The 18,457-nt window shown below is 37.1% G+C and overlaps 1 protein-coding gene across 1 annotated transcript in view; it reads right to left on the bottom strand.

The window, feature by feature from the left end:
• Positions 1-359: 359 nt before the first annotated feature.
• The window catches only part of CLCA2 (chloride channel accessory 2), a 30,423-nt gene continuing 12,325 nt past the window's right edge, over positions 360-18,457 (bottom strand). The window contains exons 7-14 of the mRNA XM_069478160.1: positions 17,051-17,281; positions 15,775-15,952; positions 14,507-14,613; positions 12,252-12,476; positions 9,396-9,666; positions 6,373-6,543; positions 3,011-3,244; positions 360-1,844 (exon numbers count right to left, since the gene is read on the bottom strand). Of these exons, the coding sequence (XP_069334261.1) occupies positions 1,402-1,844; positions 3,011-3,244; positions 6,373-6,543; positions 9,396-9,666; positions 12,252-12,476; positions 14,507-14,613; positions 15,775-15,952; positions 17,051-17,281 (1,860 nt within the window). The 3' untranslated portion in view covers positions 360-1,401. The remainder of the gene's footprint in view (positions 1,845-3,010; positions 3,245-6,372; positions 6,544-9,395; positions 9,667-12,251; positions 12,477-14,506; positions 14,614-15,774; positions 15,953-17,050; positions 17,282-18,457) is intronic.

The following is an 18,457-nucleotide window of genomic DNA, read 5'->3' as shown; positions in this document are numbered from 1 at the left end:
AATAGGGGAAGGAGGGACTGACTGCTAAGCTAGAACAGGGCTCCAAGGGTCTTGAAGCTCCCAACTGCAAAAATCTAGGCACTGTGAGACTTAGAAGGTAACAGACCACACATGGGCTGTGGCATAAAGTACAGAGAGGTGTCCTGGAGAGATTTGATGTTTTCTTTTCTGCCCAGCACTGCTCTGAGTCTCTCACTTGGAACTTCATGCTGTCTCTTTCTTCCTGTACCAATTCCCCACATTTGCCTCTCCACCACCCCAAAACATAATCTAATTTTTATTCTTAATTGGTTCTGGTTATAAAACTTAGATCTATTGCACATTATTACTTGTATTTATTCAATAAAATTTTAAACACTTTAAAAAGCAAATGATTCTATTGTTTAATAATCTTTAAAAAAATAAGAGGAAGTAAAATTAGATGAAAGATGCTTTTTATTTCCTTATGACCTGTGCTTTCCTCATCCCCTGCCCTTGGTAAATAGCTCCTGATGGAGAAAAGATTCTAGACTCCTATTTAATCAAAGAACAGAACTAGCTGATCATTTCCAAAGGTCAGTCTCTCCTATTTGACTTCTTTTCTTTGGTTGAAATTGAATAAAACTGTTTGGTCTATGTATGTATTAAAACACAGTCTTTCATTCCTTACTTAAAGCCTTATGAGAGCTATAACCATTTTCATCTAATAATACCCAAGGCGATAACTTGGAAAGCCGTTTTGATGGGAGTAGAAACTTATAAACAATAAATTCAATAGACTTTTGTTACAAAACCAGTTTGAAGGGACAAGGATAATACCCACATTTTAAGGTTACCTCTTACAGTGAAAAAGATCTTTGAGCACTAGTGGTGGATTTGATCTGTAGTATATTTAACCAAATGGCAAGAGGTAAAGAACTTTATGACAGGGGCTTCATATATAAAGTACAGCTTGATCTTCAGCTGTAAACAAGCAACCTGTTCTGTACAGATAAGGAGAAATGGAAAATTAATCAAAGTAAGTAAATGATTGCTTCAATTACTTCATATAGACAGTTATACTGCATAATTCAGACCTAACCCCCTTTTCTCTACTTGGGGCTGTTTTTTCACTTCAATAAAATAAGCTTTTCTTGACTCTGACTCAACTTTGCCCTTGCCTTGCCTTTAAAGACATTACTTTGAAGAATAATTTATTATTTTTCTGTAGCCAAAGGCAAGGAGTTTTCTAATTCCCCCCCCCAAAATGAGTATTATAAAAGAATTTTTGTTTATTTACTATGTCAAAATCTGATCTGTATTATAAAATACACAATGCATTTTAGTACAGTTTTGATGTTAATTTGACTTTGTTGGTATAATTTGCAAAGTGCAAAGGCCATAGGTCTTATATCTAAGGAGGAAAGTATTCTATACATTTGTTCATAGTAATTTTGTTCTATTCTCTTTCTTGTCTGCTCTCTTTTTCCTATTTACAGTACAATGTGTTCCAACTATAATAAGGCAAATGATTCCTATCAAACCCATTGCTGTTAAAACTCCTTTCAATATTAGATAATCTCTGGCAGGTACAGGAGCAGAATTTGGGGGGATAAACAGAGATGCCTGGGCAATGTTAGATACAGCAGACTTCAAGGAGTTGCTATCCACTGCCCGTATTGCCACATAAACTCTGTGGCTTTCTTGTGTCTCTCCATCGGGTTGATGTTCAGGTCCATTTGTGAAAAGTTTGGGTGAGAATGTAAATATCTCCCTGGTGCCAGCTTCCTGAGGATTTAGATTTGACGTATTCACCAAAATAGCATTGTTAAAGTCATCTTGAATATTCTGCAGACTTTTACTCATTCTTATTTCATAGCTTGTAGCTGAAATTTAAAAAATATAAATGTGAAGGTTAAGTGACCTTGAGTAATTTTTCTATTTTATTAGAAATGATTAATGAGAATAGCAACAAAAAGTTAAAATACCTAGGAATAAACATAATAAGAAATATGAATATGAGCCAACTTTAAAACACTACATAAGGACTCATAGTAAAACCTGAACAGGAGGACTTATGTTTTTTGAAAAGCAAGATTCAGTACAATAAAGATGTAATTTTCCCTAAGTTATTTTGTAAATTTCATGTGATTCTATTAAAAATGCCTCTAGTTTATGCTTTAACTAGTCAAGCTTGTTGTAAGCTTGGAAAGTAAATAATCAAAAATGGGCATATAAAGTCTAAAAAATAGCAACGTGGAAGAACCAACCCTACCAGATATAAAAACACTATAATGCCTCAATTACTAAGACACTGTGGTACAGGTGCATAAATAGACTTATATACAAAAATAGGCCAAAAATAAATTCAGGAATTTAGTATATGATTAAGGTGGAATTCAAATAAGTGGGGGGAAATAAAAATTTCTTAATAAATGATGTTGTGACAATTGAGTAAAAATCTGGAAAAAAGATAATGTAGGAGGAAGCCTGCAAGTTAACATAAGCCTTAGAAAAAGGAAAGTAGAAGAAGGTATGCCATCAATGTTTACCCATGCAAAGATAAGAAAGCCCTGAATCAGGGTACTGATCCCAGCCTTCTTAATAAAAACGATGGCCAGAAGTGGGAGAGAAAAATACACCAAGGTTCGCAAGAGTTATGGGAAATATTCCCCTAAACCTGACTTGTAAATATATGAAAAAATATTCACTATCCAATTTTCAGAAAAGTATTGGAAAGTACATGTTCTGTAATACAGAACCCATTTCTGGTGAAAAGACCACCATGCTTGTGGTATATATGGTCCTATCAAGGTTTCTGAATGATTAGTGTCAGTGAGTTAACCAGGACTTCTTCAATCCTGGGGCAGCTGACTCACTCTCCTTGCACTCTAAGATTTAAGGCTTTATCAGTAACTCAGGGCTTTTCATGACAACCCTACGCAGATTTTTCAGTTCTAACCCCAAATCTAATTTCATCCAACTAACCCCTGACATAGTTATTAGAAATGCTATCTTGTGGAAAAATAGGTAATGAAATGAGCAAACCTACCTTGTCCCTGATCAAAGTCTTCTCCAGGTGCTGTCCAAGATAGGGTCAACTCCTCTTCCACTTGTATAGCTTCCAGGTCAATAATTTTGCAGGGTGGAAACACATCAGTATGGAGGCCGGTTGGAACTCCCAGGACTGAAAAGGAGCCCCCTGAGCTTACTCGGCTAAAGCCCCACTTTTGCTCCTCCTCACTTCTGCCCACTGACTTCCTTGGGGCATTCATCTGAATGTTACCTGGGACACACACAAAAAAGAATAGCCCAAACAACAAATTACAAATCTCCTGGATAGTTTGTTCCTGACAAATTATTAAGTGACTCTTTTAAACCATTTTTTTTCTTTACTACATCTTTAGAATAGTAACTGGGTTTATTTATTCAATAATTCATTCATTCAATAAATATTTGTTGAGAGCATATACTGCGCCGGTAATCATGGACAATATGGTATCCCTGATGGAATTTATAGTCATGTTAATCATATTGATAAACATATTTACAAATTGTGATAAGTGTAAGAAGGCAAGAAGGCAGAATGCTATGAAAGAAAATAACAGGTTCATAATTTAGAGTGGTATCAAGGAAGTAACATTGAAGGGTCTCCTAAATGTTGAGTAGGATTCAAACAGGTAAAGAGTGGAAGGAAGAACATCCCAGAGAGAGGAAAAAGCTGGTGAAAAAGTCTGAGGCGCAGAAGAGCTTTCAAGTTAGAAAAATGAAATTAGAGAAAGGAGAGTAGTTTGAGATGAGGCAGGAGAGAAAAGTTCATGCAGGACCTCGTGGGCCAGTGCAGCCGTTTTAGATTTTAATGTTACATGCTGCAGGGAAGCAGGGAGTGACATGCTTACATTTGCTTCCTAACAGGTCACTCCGGCTGCTCAGTGGAGAATGACGTAAGCACAGCCAGCAGTGAGGCCAGACGTCATTCACTAGTCCAGGTGAGAGAAGATGGCAGCATGGAGTGGGTGACAGCAGTGAAGAGGCAAGAGAGGCAGTTCAAGATGTATTTTGGAGACAAAATTGGCAAAAGCTAGTGATTATTTGAAAACGAAATGATGAAAAAGAGAAAATTGGTAAAAAAAAAAAAATAAAAAAATAAAAAAAAAGGTAGCCCTCAGGTTTCTGAAATGAGCAAGTTGGGAGGAGAAGCAGGCTCAGGAGAGAGACCAAAAATTAAGTTACAAGGTATGTGATTCCTATAAAACATCTAATTCAAGATGTTAATGAGCAAGTTAGATATGGATTTTAAGCTCAAAAATAAAAAAAGGTTTTAGCTAGATTTAACAATTTTGAAATTATGAATTTGGAGATTATGGACATATATTATAGATGTTATTAAAGTCATATGGATAAATGAGATCATTTAATAATTTCAACTATAATGATAAGTCACATTTATTGAATGCCTACTATGTGCCAGGCATGGTTCTAAGGGCCTTACATGTATCAAACATTTAATTTTCCCAGAAAGTCTATGAGAAAGTTACAATTATTACCCACATTTTTATAGATGATGAAAGGGAAAGACACGAAAGCTAGGTAACTTGCCCCAGATCACACAGCTAGTAAGTGGAGTAGGTGGGTTTTAAACCCAGGCAACATGGCTCCAGAGGTAGAGTGAGAATGTGAGGACTGAGCTCTGAGAATTGCCCACATTTAGAGGTCTGGTAGAAAAGGAGGAGCTGGAAAAAGAGCCTGACAAAAAATTCCAGAGAATAAGAGGTAATCAGGAGAGTGTGGTATCATGGAAATCAAGAAATAGCAAAGGAGAGATCCATGGACTATGTCATATACTGCTGAAGTCAGGAAAAATGAGGACTGAAATGGGAGGAAGGCTGCAGATGCTGCTATATCTGGGGACTTGGTGGTGTGAAAATAGAGCAGCTCTCAGCATTCAGCTCAAGGTCATCACCTGAAAATGAGCTGAAAAAGTAAACGTTACATATAGTAGGCACGCTTAGGGAAAGCTAACTTTCTCTTTTCTGTGCTCTTAAGGGCCTATATGAAGTACACAGATAAAAGCATAGTTGAACATTACTTTTCCAATCTCACTGTATACTAGATGCTAATATCTGCATCCTTTAAACTCACATATTTTAAAAAGATACTCAGATGAGTCAGTAGCCTGCAAGCTCTTTGATCAGGTCTTATTCTACATGGTATCCCAAGTTCCTAGGACTAAGTCTGTCACCTGGTAGGCCTTCAAAAATGATACATATGAATAAAAGAGAGAATATCTATTTGGAAACAAACTGTTACATCTAGATACAAAATCATATCTATGCAATAAAACCCTGTTACCTTGCAAATTGATATACATTACTGTTCAAGTAATCCAAATTATTTTAAATACAAGTGAGAGTAAATTGTGTTCTAGGCAACACAAAAAAGATCAGGAGATGAAAATCCACTGTAGCACTTTGATTATTTCTAGTGAGAAGTACACATAGAACAAAAAGTATAGGATCATGTTATGGAATAGTCCAAATGACTAATTATAACTTCTAAAATACATGAATAATATTCATAAAGAATCTGCATTTTTAGAAATAAAAATGCTTGGAAATGTTTTCTTTTGAGACCGTTTTTAAAAACTATAGCATGATATATTTGTCTGTTATATTTTAACCACTGCTTCCTATCAGGAACTATTATAATGGCGTTTAAAAATATATGTGTTTTCTATTTATGTGGCCCTTTTATCTTGAAGGAAAACAGAACATCTTCAGGAATCACTCAGTTGTCTATAATATCCAAGCTCGTATTTATTCATGAACTCATTTCCCGTGTGGATTATTTGGACTATTTGCATCCTTCTCTCAACTGCTAACAACTTTTTGCCTCTTTCTCTTGCCTAAACCTCTGTAGGGGAAACAGGAGCGGGAACTCAGAAAACTCAATAAATCTCTTTATCTGTTAGTAATTCCTCGGAAACAAGAAAGAGGTCAAAATAATGACCAAAATGAAAGTAGGCATAATCTGTGGGAATTACCTAGTGCCTTCCTGTTATCCACTACCATGAATCAATAAGGATTAAAGAGACAATCAACAAATTATATATTGACTTTATTCTTTTTTTTTTTTTTAAGACTAGTCAAGTGCAGTAGTGGGGAAGGGGGAAAGCAGTAGAACAAGGAGTTCAATCTGTAACTGACTGTGAACAATCAAGTGAGAACTCACTACCTTCGGACCAGGCTATATATTGACTTTAATATAAAGAGTTTTGAAATTTCATTTCTTTTTCACCTCTCTCTCTCTCTCTCTCTCTCTGCCTGATATACCTATACACACACACAAACACATATACCCATCAAAGATATATACTTGAAAAGATATTACTCAAATAATAGGACCGATTCTTACCGTTTGCTATGTAACCTGGTACATACATAGCATGACTTCCTGGAATAGAGTGGACGAGGGTCCTTATGCTGGGAGAGTGATTGGCATGCACTTTCAAGCTATATCTACCATTTACAGCAAAGGAGAAAAAATACCTCGAATAAATTCCATCATTTTTTATAACATCAGCACCTGTATATATTAAAAAAACTCAATGTCAACACTTGTCATAGTTTATTACTAATACTTAAGTCATTAAAAATAAGATTTACTCCTCGTATTCTTCCCACATTAGCATATATTATCATGGTCATACCTATTCTTTTTATATTCTCAGGTGATTAAAAACCCAATGGTTCCATAATTTCTCCCTATGATTTCTTAACCTCTGAGAAACTATTTTCTAAAGGCGAATGAGTTGTATCTGCTTCAATGTTAATAAAACACTTAATAATCACCTTTAAAGCTCTCATTTGTATCACTGAAAATAATACTAGTTTTTTATAGAAACCAAGCACATTCTTAAACACAGACTCATTTGAGATAAAAGCTATTTTGTCCCCAGGAAATATATATATAGGTGTATATATATGTTTATTTACATATATATTTATATATACACACATATATTTTCCTACAATTTCAAGGATTTATGAATATTTTGAAGCCATTTGATTAAGAACCTCTGATAAAAACTTTGGTAGTTGTTAACACAGTATGAAATTATTTAATGTCCTCATTAGAAGATACATGGAACTGTTGCTCTAGATTCTAAGGGGCTTGATGATCTGGACTTTGACAGAATTTGGCTCCATCCACTATGCCTTGCTTTGGGGGTATTCCGAAAGCTTGGCCAGTGCTAGACTTCCTTTCTTTTGCATTAATCCTCAGAGACTGGTTCAATTCCAAACCAAGTCCATGACTGAATGGCAGGAAGGCCTAGACACCAGGGCAGCAGTGGGAGGTCCAGCTTAGCCCAAATGCAGATCACACTCACCATTCAAGAGCAGGTGGCCACACTGGGCAAGCAGCTTGTCCCATCCTAGAGGTGAATTCAGTTCTCACACCACACACTCAGCCCTGTACCCTAGCATTGTGTCATTGCTAAAGTGCCCTAGAATTTCCTTTTTTCCCTCTGCAGAGGCAGGGCTATTTAACATGAGAAAAGTAAAAGTATATTTAAATAAAATAAGAAGTGTTAAACATCTTACTATCAAGATAGACTTACAAAAACTTTTTGTCTATTGGAAAGATATCAAACCTTAGTATTTAGTGGTTTAATGATTAATAAGGTCTATCTTTGTTGGGAAATAACAAAGGAAAATCTCTGCATATCACTGTCATCACAGCTACCTCTTTTAATCACTGAGGCAGAGAGAAATGGAGAAAGAATACTGGCTTGTGAGTCAGCGGACTTGGTTTTAAGGTCTGGATCTGCCACTTAGTAGCTGTGAAGCTTCATGTATCTGAGCCTCAGTTTTCTCATCTATAAAATGGAGGTAACTTATCTCAGAGGGTTGAGAGTTGTTGTGATGATTACTTGAGACTATGCATGAGAAAGTACATTTTAAATTGTAAAGCATTTTATAAGTATAAATTTTATTATTCATTAATTTTACTTAGCATATAAATACTGCTTCCATTATAAAAATATTAATAAGTATTAGACTACTTTGTACATGTATGTTAAGTAATGTGGAGGGAAAACTAAATTTACACTTTGCTGCTTGAGCAGTATTTCTCGTTATTTCATTCATTAGTGTATAAATTTAGACATCAAACAAATAAAATGGTTCCAGGGAATACATATAAAAGCCTATTGAACCGAATCAGGTACTTTTTCGTAAGAGAGCAGGATCTGTTCTCCAGGCCAGCCCACAGGCTGCACAAGCAAGTGAGAAACATTCTACAAAGTGCATTTTTGGACCGTAAACAAAAAATGAGAGGTACGGCCATGGATAAGCAATCAGAGCATGAGAAGTTCATTTGGATCCACTCCAATAGGCAAAACAAGAAGACTTCTCTGGTATCCCTCTGAGGTGGACTTGAACCAAATTCTTTGAATGAACTTTTGTTTCATAAATGTCATACGCTATTGCCATGGCAAGATACTAATGGGCTGCCAAACCTAAGACTCTTGAAAAAAGATTAACTTGGAAACAATAGGGTGAAAGAATATAATTTTATGAGTAGATCAAACACTTAGGGCTGCCAACATAGACCTCAAGGTCTGTTGTCATTCTGAGAATTTAGTTTAGGAAAAGAACACAACAGGAAAAATGGAACAACAAATGAGTTTGTTTTTAAAAGTAAAAAAAAAAAAATTAAAGAGAAATAGTCCAAGTGTTGCTGTTTGCCTGGCCAGATGCTGTGCTGTCTGTAATGTATAATGATGAGGCTCTGAACTCTGTGCAGAATGAGAGCTTTGAGGTAGGGTTTTGTTTTGTTTTACTTTATTTTCCCAGGGGTAGGGGAATCTCTATCCTGATTCCTCTGGGCTTATGGGCCTGGTCTTCCTGGGACCAAATCACACATGTAAAAGATGCTGGCTGTGCTAGAGATAGGCTGTGCCCTCTTGTCAAACCAGCTACTCAGCCAAGGAATAGGCCAGGGTCAACTCATGGGTCACAAGTTCTATTTCCAATTTTTTCTTCACAACTGGATCCAAAGGGAAAAAATGGGTTAACCGTCACTGCTTCTCCCTTCTTGAGTTTTCATTTACTATTTTAACTGTGCAATCTGGTTGTTTCAGAGAATTAGGAAAACTGATGAATCTTAGAGGAATATGGATGTGTCATAAGGACATATAAGCCTGTTCCTGTGTGACCTCACTGAGCGGAGCCTCACAGGGACTCTTTTCCCAAGTCAACTTGCAGCGACTCAGTATGTCAGTGATTCTCTGAGAATTTGAGAATCTGATAAGATTGAATGAGAAAAATAATTGAATTGTAGGAATTTTACAAATAAGCTTAATATCGATACTACAGCATCATATCACCACAGCTCTTGAGAACATGAAAAATCCGAATGACATTCCTTGTTACCTGCTCCGTCATCCAGAAGTCTCAGAGTGACAGGGTCTCCAGTCTCTGGCTCAATTGTGGCAGTTACAGTAGCATTAAGAATGGGGTAAAGCCCCTTTCTCACATTGGCATAAATCATCACGGGATGGGGAAAATGGGTGCTTTCTCCTTCCACAAAGGCCTCCACAGTGACTGGGGGCACAGCTGAGCTGGAGGCACGAGAGGTCACTGTCACTTTCAAGGCTTGCAGAGAATGGTGGGTATTGTTCAGTGTGTAAGTCCAGTTCCCTGGCTGCAAAACAAAGGCTTTTTGTTTTGTAAAGTGTGAAGAAAAAAAAAAATCAAACTTAATTTTAAAGCATACATCTAAGCCCCTAGGGTTTTTTGCTCTTCTTTTGTTGATGTTGCATTTTTAAAAAATATTACAAAAGGATGTCAGGAAAAGTAATATTGGTTAAGGGATGACTGAATTCATATTTACAGGCTTTCATGGTATAAACCAATTTTATTCTCAGGGAATTTTATGGATTTATTTGGGGTGGGGAAGGATACATCTTGATTCATATTTTTAGAACATAATGATAACAGTGTACAGTTTCAAAGTTCTTTTCAAATATTAATCTGAGCCCCTTTACCCAAAAGGAGATTAAATGTTTTTATTTGTTTTCATAACTGAGAAAATTAAGTCAAATTAAGTGGACCATTATGATTTATGTGGACACCCTGGACTACAAGGCAAGAACAGCCTTCTTTCCCTCCACTCCCCTTAAACTCCCATTCTCAGGAATCTCAAGCAACAAAAACCACATACACTGATAGGGATCAAGAAAAGGACGTACTAATTTTAATAGATCAGGATTATACAATGTCTGTGTTGAGTAATTTATAAAAATACTGCTAAACACCATTCTCTTGCCTACCTAGACTGCATGGGAGAAACCTACAAAAGAAAGTCTGAAAGAAAAAGGCTAAAATTACAATGTAGCAGAAACTTATCCTTTTGATTAAGCTCTACATATATTGCTTTTCCCTAACTAGTACTGCTTATTAAACCCTGGAAATAACAGTAGGAGCACCACAGAGCAGGAGGAAGAACAGAAAAGCAGTGGGTAAGGTGTGACTCTGGTGGAGAGTTAAGATGCTCCACACCCTACCCAGCCTTCATGTTGGAATTTTCCAGTGAAGTCATGATGCAAGCATCAAGATCTAGCTCTCTCTATATTCTTTCTTGAAATCATAGCATTAGTATGCTATGCAGAATGAGGCCAGACCCTTCACATCAAAAAGTTCTCTTTGAGTATAATAAATGCTTCAATATGGGGCACCTAATCCAGACTACGGCAACAGGAACAAGAAGTAGGTAATGTGTCCCTGGCCCTTGTGCACAGGTGTGAAAAGAACATGATGACTTTGGAGAAAAGTTCAGCAGGAGCAGAGCATAGGATGTTTGAGAGAAGAGGTATGACGTAAGTTGGGCAGAAGCCAGAACATGAAGGGCCCAATATGTGAAGTAACCAGTTGTACTTCATCCTGAAACAGGAGACAGGTTGATCAGATTTGTGCTTCAGAAGGATCACTCTGATAGAGGTGAAGAAAGGATGGGAGGGATGGCAATTCAGAGTCAAGGAGGCCAGTTAACAGGCTGTCAACAGTGATGGGAGCGGGGGCAGGGGTGGTGTGTGACAAGGCACTGAATTCAGGCAGTGCAAGAGCGCATCTGATCAATCCACAACCCTGCTTAGAACTTTCGTGGTTTCCTAGTACCTTCAGGATTCAAGTCCCTGTTCCCTTTATTGTCGTGCAGAGCCCTTGCTAACATGCTCATGTATTTGTCTAGCCTCATCACTCCCCTCTCCTTCCTTCGCCTATATCCCCACCTTATGTGCTATGTTCATCCACATTAAACTACTCACAGTTGTATTAACAACCATGTTCTTTTTCTCGGAGACTTTCTCAATGCTGTTTCTTTTGCCTAGAATGTCATACACAATTTCTGGCCCCTTTATTCCTTATATTTCCATTTTGACGTCTTCACTTCCAGAAAGCATTCTCTTTCCCACCCTCCTGTAAGCTCTGACAATACCCTGTGCTTACTCCTGCCATGACATTTTATTGTAAAGTAACTAGAACAAGGCCGGGTGCAGTGGGTCATGGCTGTAATCCTAGCATTCTGGGAGGCTGAGGCAGGAGGATCGCTCGAGGTCAGGAGTTTGAGACCAGCCTGAGCAAGAGTGAGACCCCGTCTCTACTAAAAATAGAAAGAAATGATCTGGACAGCTAAAAATATATATAGAAAAAAAAAATTAGCCAGGCATGGTGGTACATGCCTGTAGTCCCAGCTGCTCAGGAGGCTGAGGCAGAAGGATTGCTTGAACCCAGGAGTTTGAGGTAGCTGTGAGCTAGTCTGATGCCACGGCACTCTAGCCTGGGCAACAGAGTGAGACTCTGTCTCAAAAAAAAAAGAAACAAAGTAACTAGAACAAGACCAAACACATAGTAGGTACTCAAAAAACACATGAATTACAAGTATTCATATTACAAATTCTAGGTAGAGATTTTACTTAAGCCTATAGATGAGTATGTCTATAAAGATGATGTAAAGAAAGATGTAGGCTAGGAAAAAATTTTTGTACTACTAGTGGAAATACTAATTTACACTGTTGAAGTGAGAAGCATTTGGTATCTAACATTTAAAGTTTTGAACGTACCTTACTTAGTTGTTGCTCTTAAATTTTTGATATTAACAAAACTCCCTCAAATTTAAAGTTTTGATATATCAAAACAAATTTTTCTTTACACAATGCATTTACTCCTGTGATTCAATTGAAAGTCATATAGTTGGCTAAATGTCATTATGAACAAGCTCAAAACACCTACCTTAGCAGTTCCTGGAATCCAAAGGCTAGCTGTCTGAAGAGCTAGATTGGTGATAAAATTATTTGTGTAGTATTTTCTTCCATCAGGATCAAATAATACAATTTCAGGGACACCACTGCTCTGCCATGTAACTAGGAAGATGGTGTCATTGCCCACACTGTTATCCACAGTCACGGTGTTTTTCAATTGATGGTGAGGTTTAACGTTTTCACTCATACTTTCTAGCTGTTAAAGAGAATATATGTAAGAGTTTTTGGCATATGAATAATCATTTCATCTTTTTCTTTACTTTTATGACAAAAATGAATTAAAGTAAAAATAATTTAATCCTGACATGTACTATCATTATATAAATCATTTTTCATATAAAAATACTTTGCCAAAGCAAAATATTGGTTATTATTTGAGTTCAGTAGGTATATTTTGTTATAGTTAAAACAAGTGTCATTTCTTATGCTTTGCCAAGTGATTTTAACTGTTCTCATATTATTTCTCATCCAAATCAACATTGGTCTCAGATCAGGAATTATAACACAGTTTTTAAAATTTTTACTTGCAAATGTGCTTAAATTTTATTAATTTGTATGTAATCTGTCCAAATACTTTTCCATATCTTAATAAGAAAAAATGGGTTTGGGGAGGGTTTGGGAATATTTAAAAAATCATCCAGCCATTCACAGTAAGACCTGTGTTTGCATGTGTGTGCACACCTGTGTGTAACATGTACAGAGTGAATACATGTGCCTGGCACTATGCTAAATAAATGCTTCTCATATGTTATCTCACTTGTTCCTTATGAAAACCCTCTGATAAAAGCACTATTGTTATCCACATTTTACAGATGAGATTTAGGCTTAGAGAAGTAATCTACCCACTGTCCCATATCAAGGAAGTGGAATTGGGATAAAACCCAGGCGGGCTGACATCAGAACCCCTGCATTTAATTGCTGTGGACGCACAATGGATACAAGTCTGTAAATAACTTTGAAAATTTATATTTAAGTAAATACATTATTCACACTTTGTAAAAATTGCTCAAACCTGGAAATCATATAAAATTATACTAGTGGATGATAGCAAAGACATTGTGGATTATTTGTTCAATTTAAAGTGGTTGTGGACTGCTGACTACTGTGACATGTTCTGTGCTGGACTGTGGGCTGCCGAAGGGGACATAAACATAGTTCCTGATCATAGTTCCTCATGGCAGGACTAATGGCATAGGAACAGCTAGGGGGAAGCTGCTAAGGGGAAAGCTAAGGCTAATTTGAACCCACATGAATAATATTTTACATTATATTTGTTTTTTACTTTTTTAAACAGTTGTCTTTAGTCCATATTACTACAGAGGATATCATAGAGTATAAAGATTATTGAATATTATCAGCAGAAGAACTGATTGTAGTTTAATTTGGAATAATATATTGTCATTTATAACTCACATTTTTTTACTTCTAATTGTGGAATTGTGGTCATTACCTTTACTATGTACATATAATCTCTATGTTAAACACGTCCTAACAATAATTTACTGACTGCATTGTTCATATCAAGTCATAAACTTGGCAGGTTCACTTACCATCTGTGAGGAAACTACAGATGGGATTTTCTTCAGAACGTTATTCAGATACACCCAAAATATCTTTAAAGTACTTAAAAAGAAAAAAAGCTGGCCCTTTAAAACTGCTTGACTAGAGGAAGCTTTTGTGAACAAAAATCAAATTGTTATAGTCGAAGAGATATTTAAAAATTTTTTAAATTTAATGAAATAGTTGATAGTCCTTATACAAGGGAAGAGGAGTTTCAAAGATGTTAAGCAAAAAAGTAAGATGGATTCTGATTTATGGAAAGTTATCATGGCACTAAAACTAAATACGCAGTTTCTTTTCTTTTTTTTTTTTGTAGCAGACTGGAAGGAGAATTACGCAGTTTCTTATTTTTCTTCTGGGCCTTGTCTCCACCCTGCCCACACCTGCATTTTGAGCCACAGGAAGGAGCAAGCTCTGGTCACAGACCTTGAAAAGCTGAGGTAGCAATTGCAGACCAGGGCTCCTAGGGCTGAGAAGGACAGACGCCGGGTGAAAAGGAAGCCGGGCTCTGGTGTTGCTAAGAAGCTCATTAACAGCCTTCCACACGCAGGCTGTTACATATTCAAATAAGGTTAATGAAGCAGTCAGCACAATTCATCTATTTCCCTTGCTTCCTTCTCCCATCTCACCCCGCATCTGTAAATATAACATTGAGAAAATTCTGACCTGAATACGTTGCTGAAAAATGTCTCCAGTTCCAGAGGAAATTCTGCTGAAAGCATCAATCATGCTATTGGAATTTGATTTATCTGGAACAAAGAACTTTAAGCCTCCTGAAATACATGATTGGGATGTTAACTATTAAAATAGAAAAAATAAGACAAAAATAAAATATTAGGCCTCTTCCAACAAACTTCTTTGCACTAGAGTGTTAGTTTTGGGGAAGGAGATGCTGTGCTTAACTAGCTTTGCATGACAGCCTATACAAGCACAGGGTACGCGGGCCCAGGCTAGTGGTTTCAACTGTTCCACTCACAGCTGTATTGTGAGGGCCTAGAACTCTGCCCAGCACATCAGAATTCAATATTTATTAACCAGTCTTGTAATTAAGGTAATTCCTAGATAATGTGGGTTAATTGCTATCTATTTATGTTGCTATTTACCTTTATGTTCTGAAAACATTATTTTAAAAAATAATTCAATAAAACCTAAATTTCCATTGTCAAATCAGCATATCTATTTTTTACTGAATATAAGGAATATATGATAAAATTATTCTATGCCTCATTTAGAACAAAAAAAGATATATATCTTACAATACCGTGTGTGTCCTTATCATAGAAGTTAGTGCACTTAATCTTCAATATATTTTTTAGCTACATGATTATACATGTTCAGGCTGGTTTAACAAAGAAATTATAAAAATGTGGCCCGGAGTGGTGGCTCACACCTGTAATCCTAGCACTCTGGGAGGTGAGACGGGCGGATCGTTTGAGCTCAGGAGTTTGAGACCAGCTCGAGCAAGAGTGAGACCCCCGTCTCTACTAAAAAAAATAGAAATAAATTATCTGGAAAACTAAAAATATATAGGAAAAATTAGCCGGGCATGGTGGCACATGCCTGTAGTTCCAGCTACTCGGGAGGCTGAGGCAGGAGAATTGCTTGAGCCCAGGAGTTTGAGGTTACTGTGAGCTAGGCTGACTCCACGGCACTCTAGCCTGGGCAACAAAGTGAGACTCTGTCTCAAAGAAAAAAAAAAAAAAGGAATTATAAAAATGTTATTTTCATTGGATGTATTTAATTGTGAATTTCTAGGGAAAATGTAAAAAAAAATCAACAAAATTTTGACAGATAATAGCAATGAATGTTGTGTATTTTTAAGAAAACTTTGAATTTTTTCAATTAAGCCATATAATCTGAGTTCCATGGTTGTGCTTTGAATATTTCAGTTAAAAGGAAATGCTCTAAAAGATATGTTTTTAGAAATTTATTACCTGTACGATGTGATAATTCTTCCAGGTTTTGGACCACAGATGAACCTAGGGCAATGGAATGAACGGTCGAACCACTGCCCAGTACAGTGAGTAAGCAGTTGCTGATATGCTCATCGTCTCCACTGGTCACTAATATCATCACAGAGCCATAGGCTTTTCCATTCAGTTTTTCTACCACCTGAACATAGAGCATCAGTCATTTGGGAGGAGTTGTAGTGCACATTGTTTTACTGAGCAGAAGAATTCACCTCTCATTCCCAATTCGCCACCAGTGGGGCACACACCTCATCAAGGTTCCCTGTAGCTCCCTAGACTCCATGCCCAACCCCTCTTAGTCTTCACCTCATCCATCACAGCACGTGTCACCCAAAGGCTACTCCGGGTTTGCTTGTGGGCAGGGACTGTTCCTGTTTGAATCCCCATGATATGCCCATAGTTTGGAATAGAGTTCATCATAGAGGATATAGAGTACATTATTCGGTGAGAGCCTTGACTCTGAGATACAGGAAGTGACCAATGAGAGGGCCTAGAGCAGTGGTTCTCAACCTTCACTGCACATTGGAATCAGGTGGGGACCTTTAAAAATTTTTAGTGGCTAAGCCACACCTCAGATCACTTAAGTCAGAATCTCTGGGGTGAGACCCAGGCATCAGTATTTTTAATCCCCAGGTGATTTCAATGAGCAGCCAAGGTTGAGAAACACTTACTTATAGGTAGTAACAGTAGAAGCTGTCCTGTCTTGTTTTGCTATCAGATGCTTGATGCGTGGCTGCATCCCAGATGCTGAATCCAAACTTGTGCTGATTTAGATGAACTCTATCATTCCTGAAACATATTTCTGGCCTTACTCGGTTCTCATAAGTTTGAGGTCTAGTATTACTATAGGCAGAAGCTAGACATGTTGATTTTGACTAGAAAACCTAAGGTTAAAAATGGCTACAACTAGGGCAGTCCCAGAATGGATAGAGACAGTTTAGAAAGTGCCCAGATGATGTTTAAGTCCTCTAGTCTTGGCCATTATATTCATTTATTTACTGATTCCTTCAACAAGCATTTATCAAGCACCTATTATAAATCAGAAGCCTTGCTAGGCACAGGGAGTACAACGGTGAACAAGACATGGTTCCTGACTTTAAAGATAATCTATCACTACTCTGCTATTGTTGAGGCTGTTATGACCAACTGTCACAGATTGCCCCTAATCAGAAGGAATCTCATATAAAGAATGAAGGAAAGGAAAGTGATGTTATCCAAGGCTTAGGAAGCTCTACCTTACCTCAAATCCCTTCTTAAGCCCTGAACAGATGCTGGCTTCTGCTCCAGCTGACACAGCGGTGGGCAGATATGAAACCAGCAGCTTTCGGTCATCATCACTGTTAATTTGGTGTAGCTGGGCTCTGATCTCTCCTTTGCTACTGAAACTTGCAATGCCCACAAAGGTATGAATTTCAACAATCTGCATCAAATAAAATTCTGCTGCTTGTTGCAGTCGAAGAAGTCTGTCAGCCTATATCCCAAAAAGGAAAAAGGAAGGTAACAACATTTGGTTGGTAGACAAAAGTATGACCAAGGAACTTATTATCAAACTTCTCTGCTACTTCTTTAGAGATGTTGGATTATAATTTTTTGAGTAGTAAAGAGTGACATAATGTTAGAATATTATTTGATTAATTGCAGGCTCAAAAATGCAGTGATTTTGGGGGAAGGAGGAGTGGTTTGGAATGCTGCACCCTACAAGCTGTTCATAATTTACTACTCTCTGAGAACAAATATCCCCACTATTTCTCTCCAACCCAGAATTCAGAGATCCAAGAAACCAATTGAAACTAGGTTTGTAACTGCTTCTTTTAAAATTCAGTCTGGGTAAAAGGAAACATTGCAAAGAGACCTTGTGGTAGAGAAGAGTGAATATCTGTCTTACACTATCCTCTGTTATTGTGGTCATCTTAAACTGTTCACTTAATCTGTAAAGTGGGGATAATATCTTTCTTGTTTATTAAATTAGAATTGCTATGAGGATCAACTAAGATATGTATATGACGGTATAGTTATACCATGAAGTACTAACCAAATATAAAGTAATATTAATGACCAGGTTTAGGCAAGTGATGCTACTGATTAATGCACTACAGTCACTTATTTTGAAGGCTGTGGGAAAAGAGAAAGGAACAGCCAGCTGAGCTTCAGTGACCACCTATTCAGCAATGACTGTGATCTCTGTCTCCAACCCATACATCTCCCTTAATATCTGGACCTGCATTTCACACTTCTTAAGACACATCACCAATTTAATGTCCCACAGGTACCTCAAATTCTACATACTTTGAATTCATTGCCTCTCTTCTTGAATATAGTTTCTCTTACAATATTGGAAAGTAAGTTTGTAAAGGGGATAAAATAAGGACTTTGAACCCTGCCTTCAACCTTTGCTAAGTATGTGACCATGGAAAAATTACTTCCTATTTTTACTTCAGTTTGCTCATCTGCAAAATGGATACTGAGTAAGCACACAGAATATAATAGCTATTGCCACTATCATGGTCATCAAATCATCACTGCCAATCAGGATCTCTACTCCCACTAGTTAAGCCAGAAACCTGGGACTCTCTTTTACCACTCCTCTGTTACCAGCTCCCATAACGTTGAATCAGTCCTATCAATTCAAAATCTTAAATTTCTCTCA

This window comes from Eulemur rufifrons, chromosome 8 (assembly GCF_041146395.1).
Source record: "Eulemur rufifrons isolate Redbay chromosome 8, OSU_ERuf_1, whole genome shotgun sequence".
In the NCBI taxonomy this organism is placed as follows: domain Eukaryota; kingdom Metazoa; phylum Chordata; class Mammalia; order Primates; family Lemuridae; genus Eulemur; species Eulemur rufifrons.
Note: the sequence above shows the minus strand (reverse complement) of the source record. Positions and strands in the feature narration are given on the sequence as shown.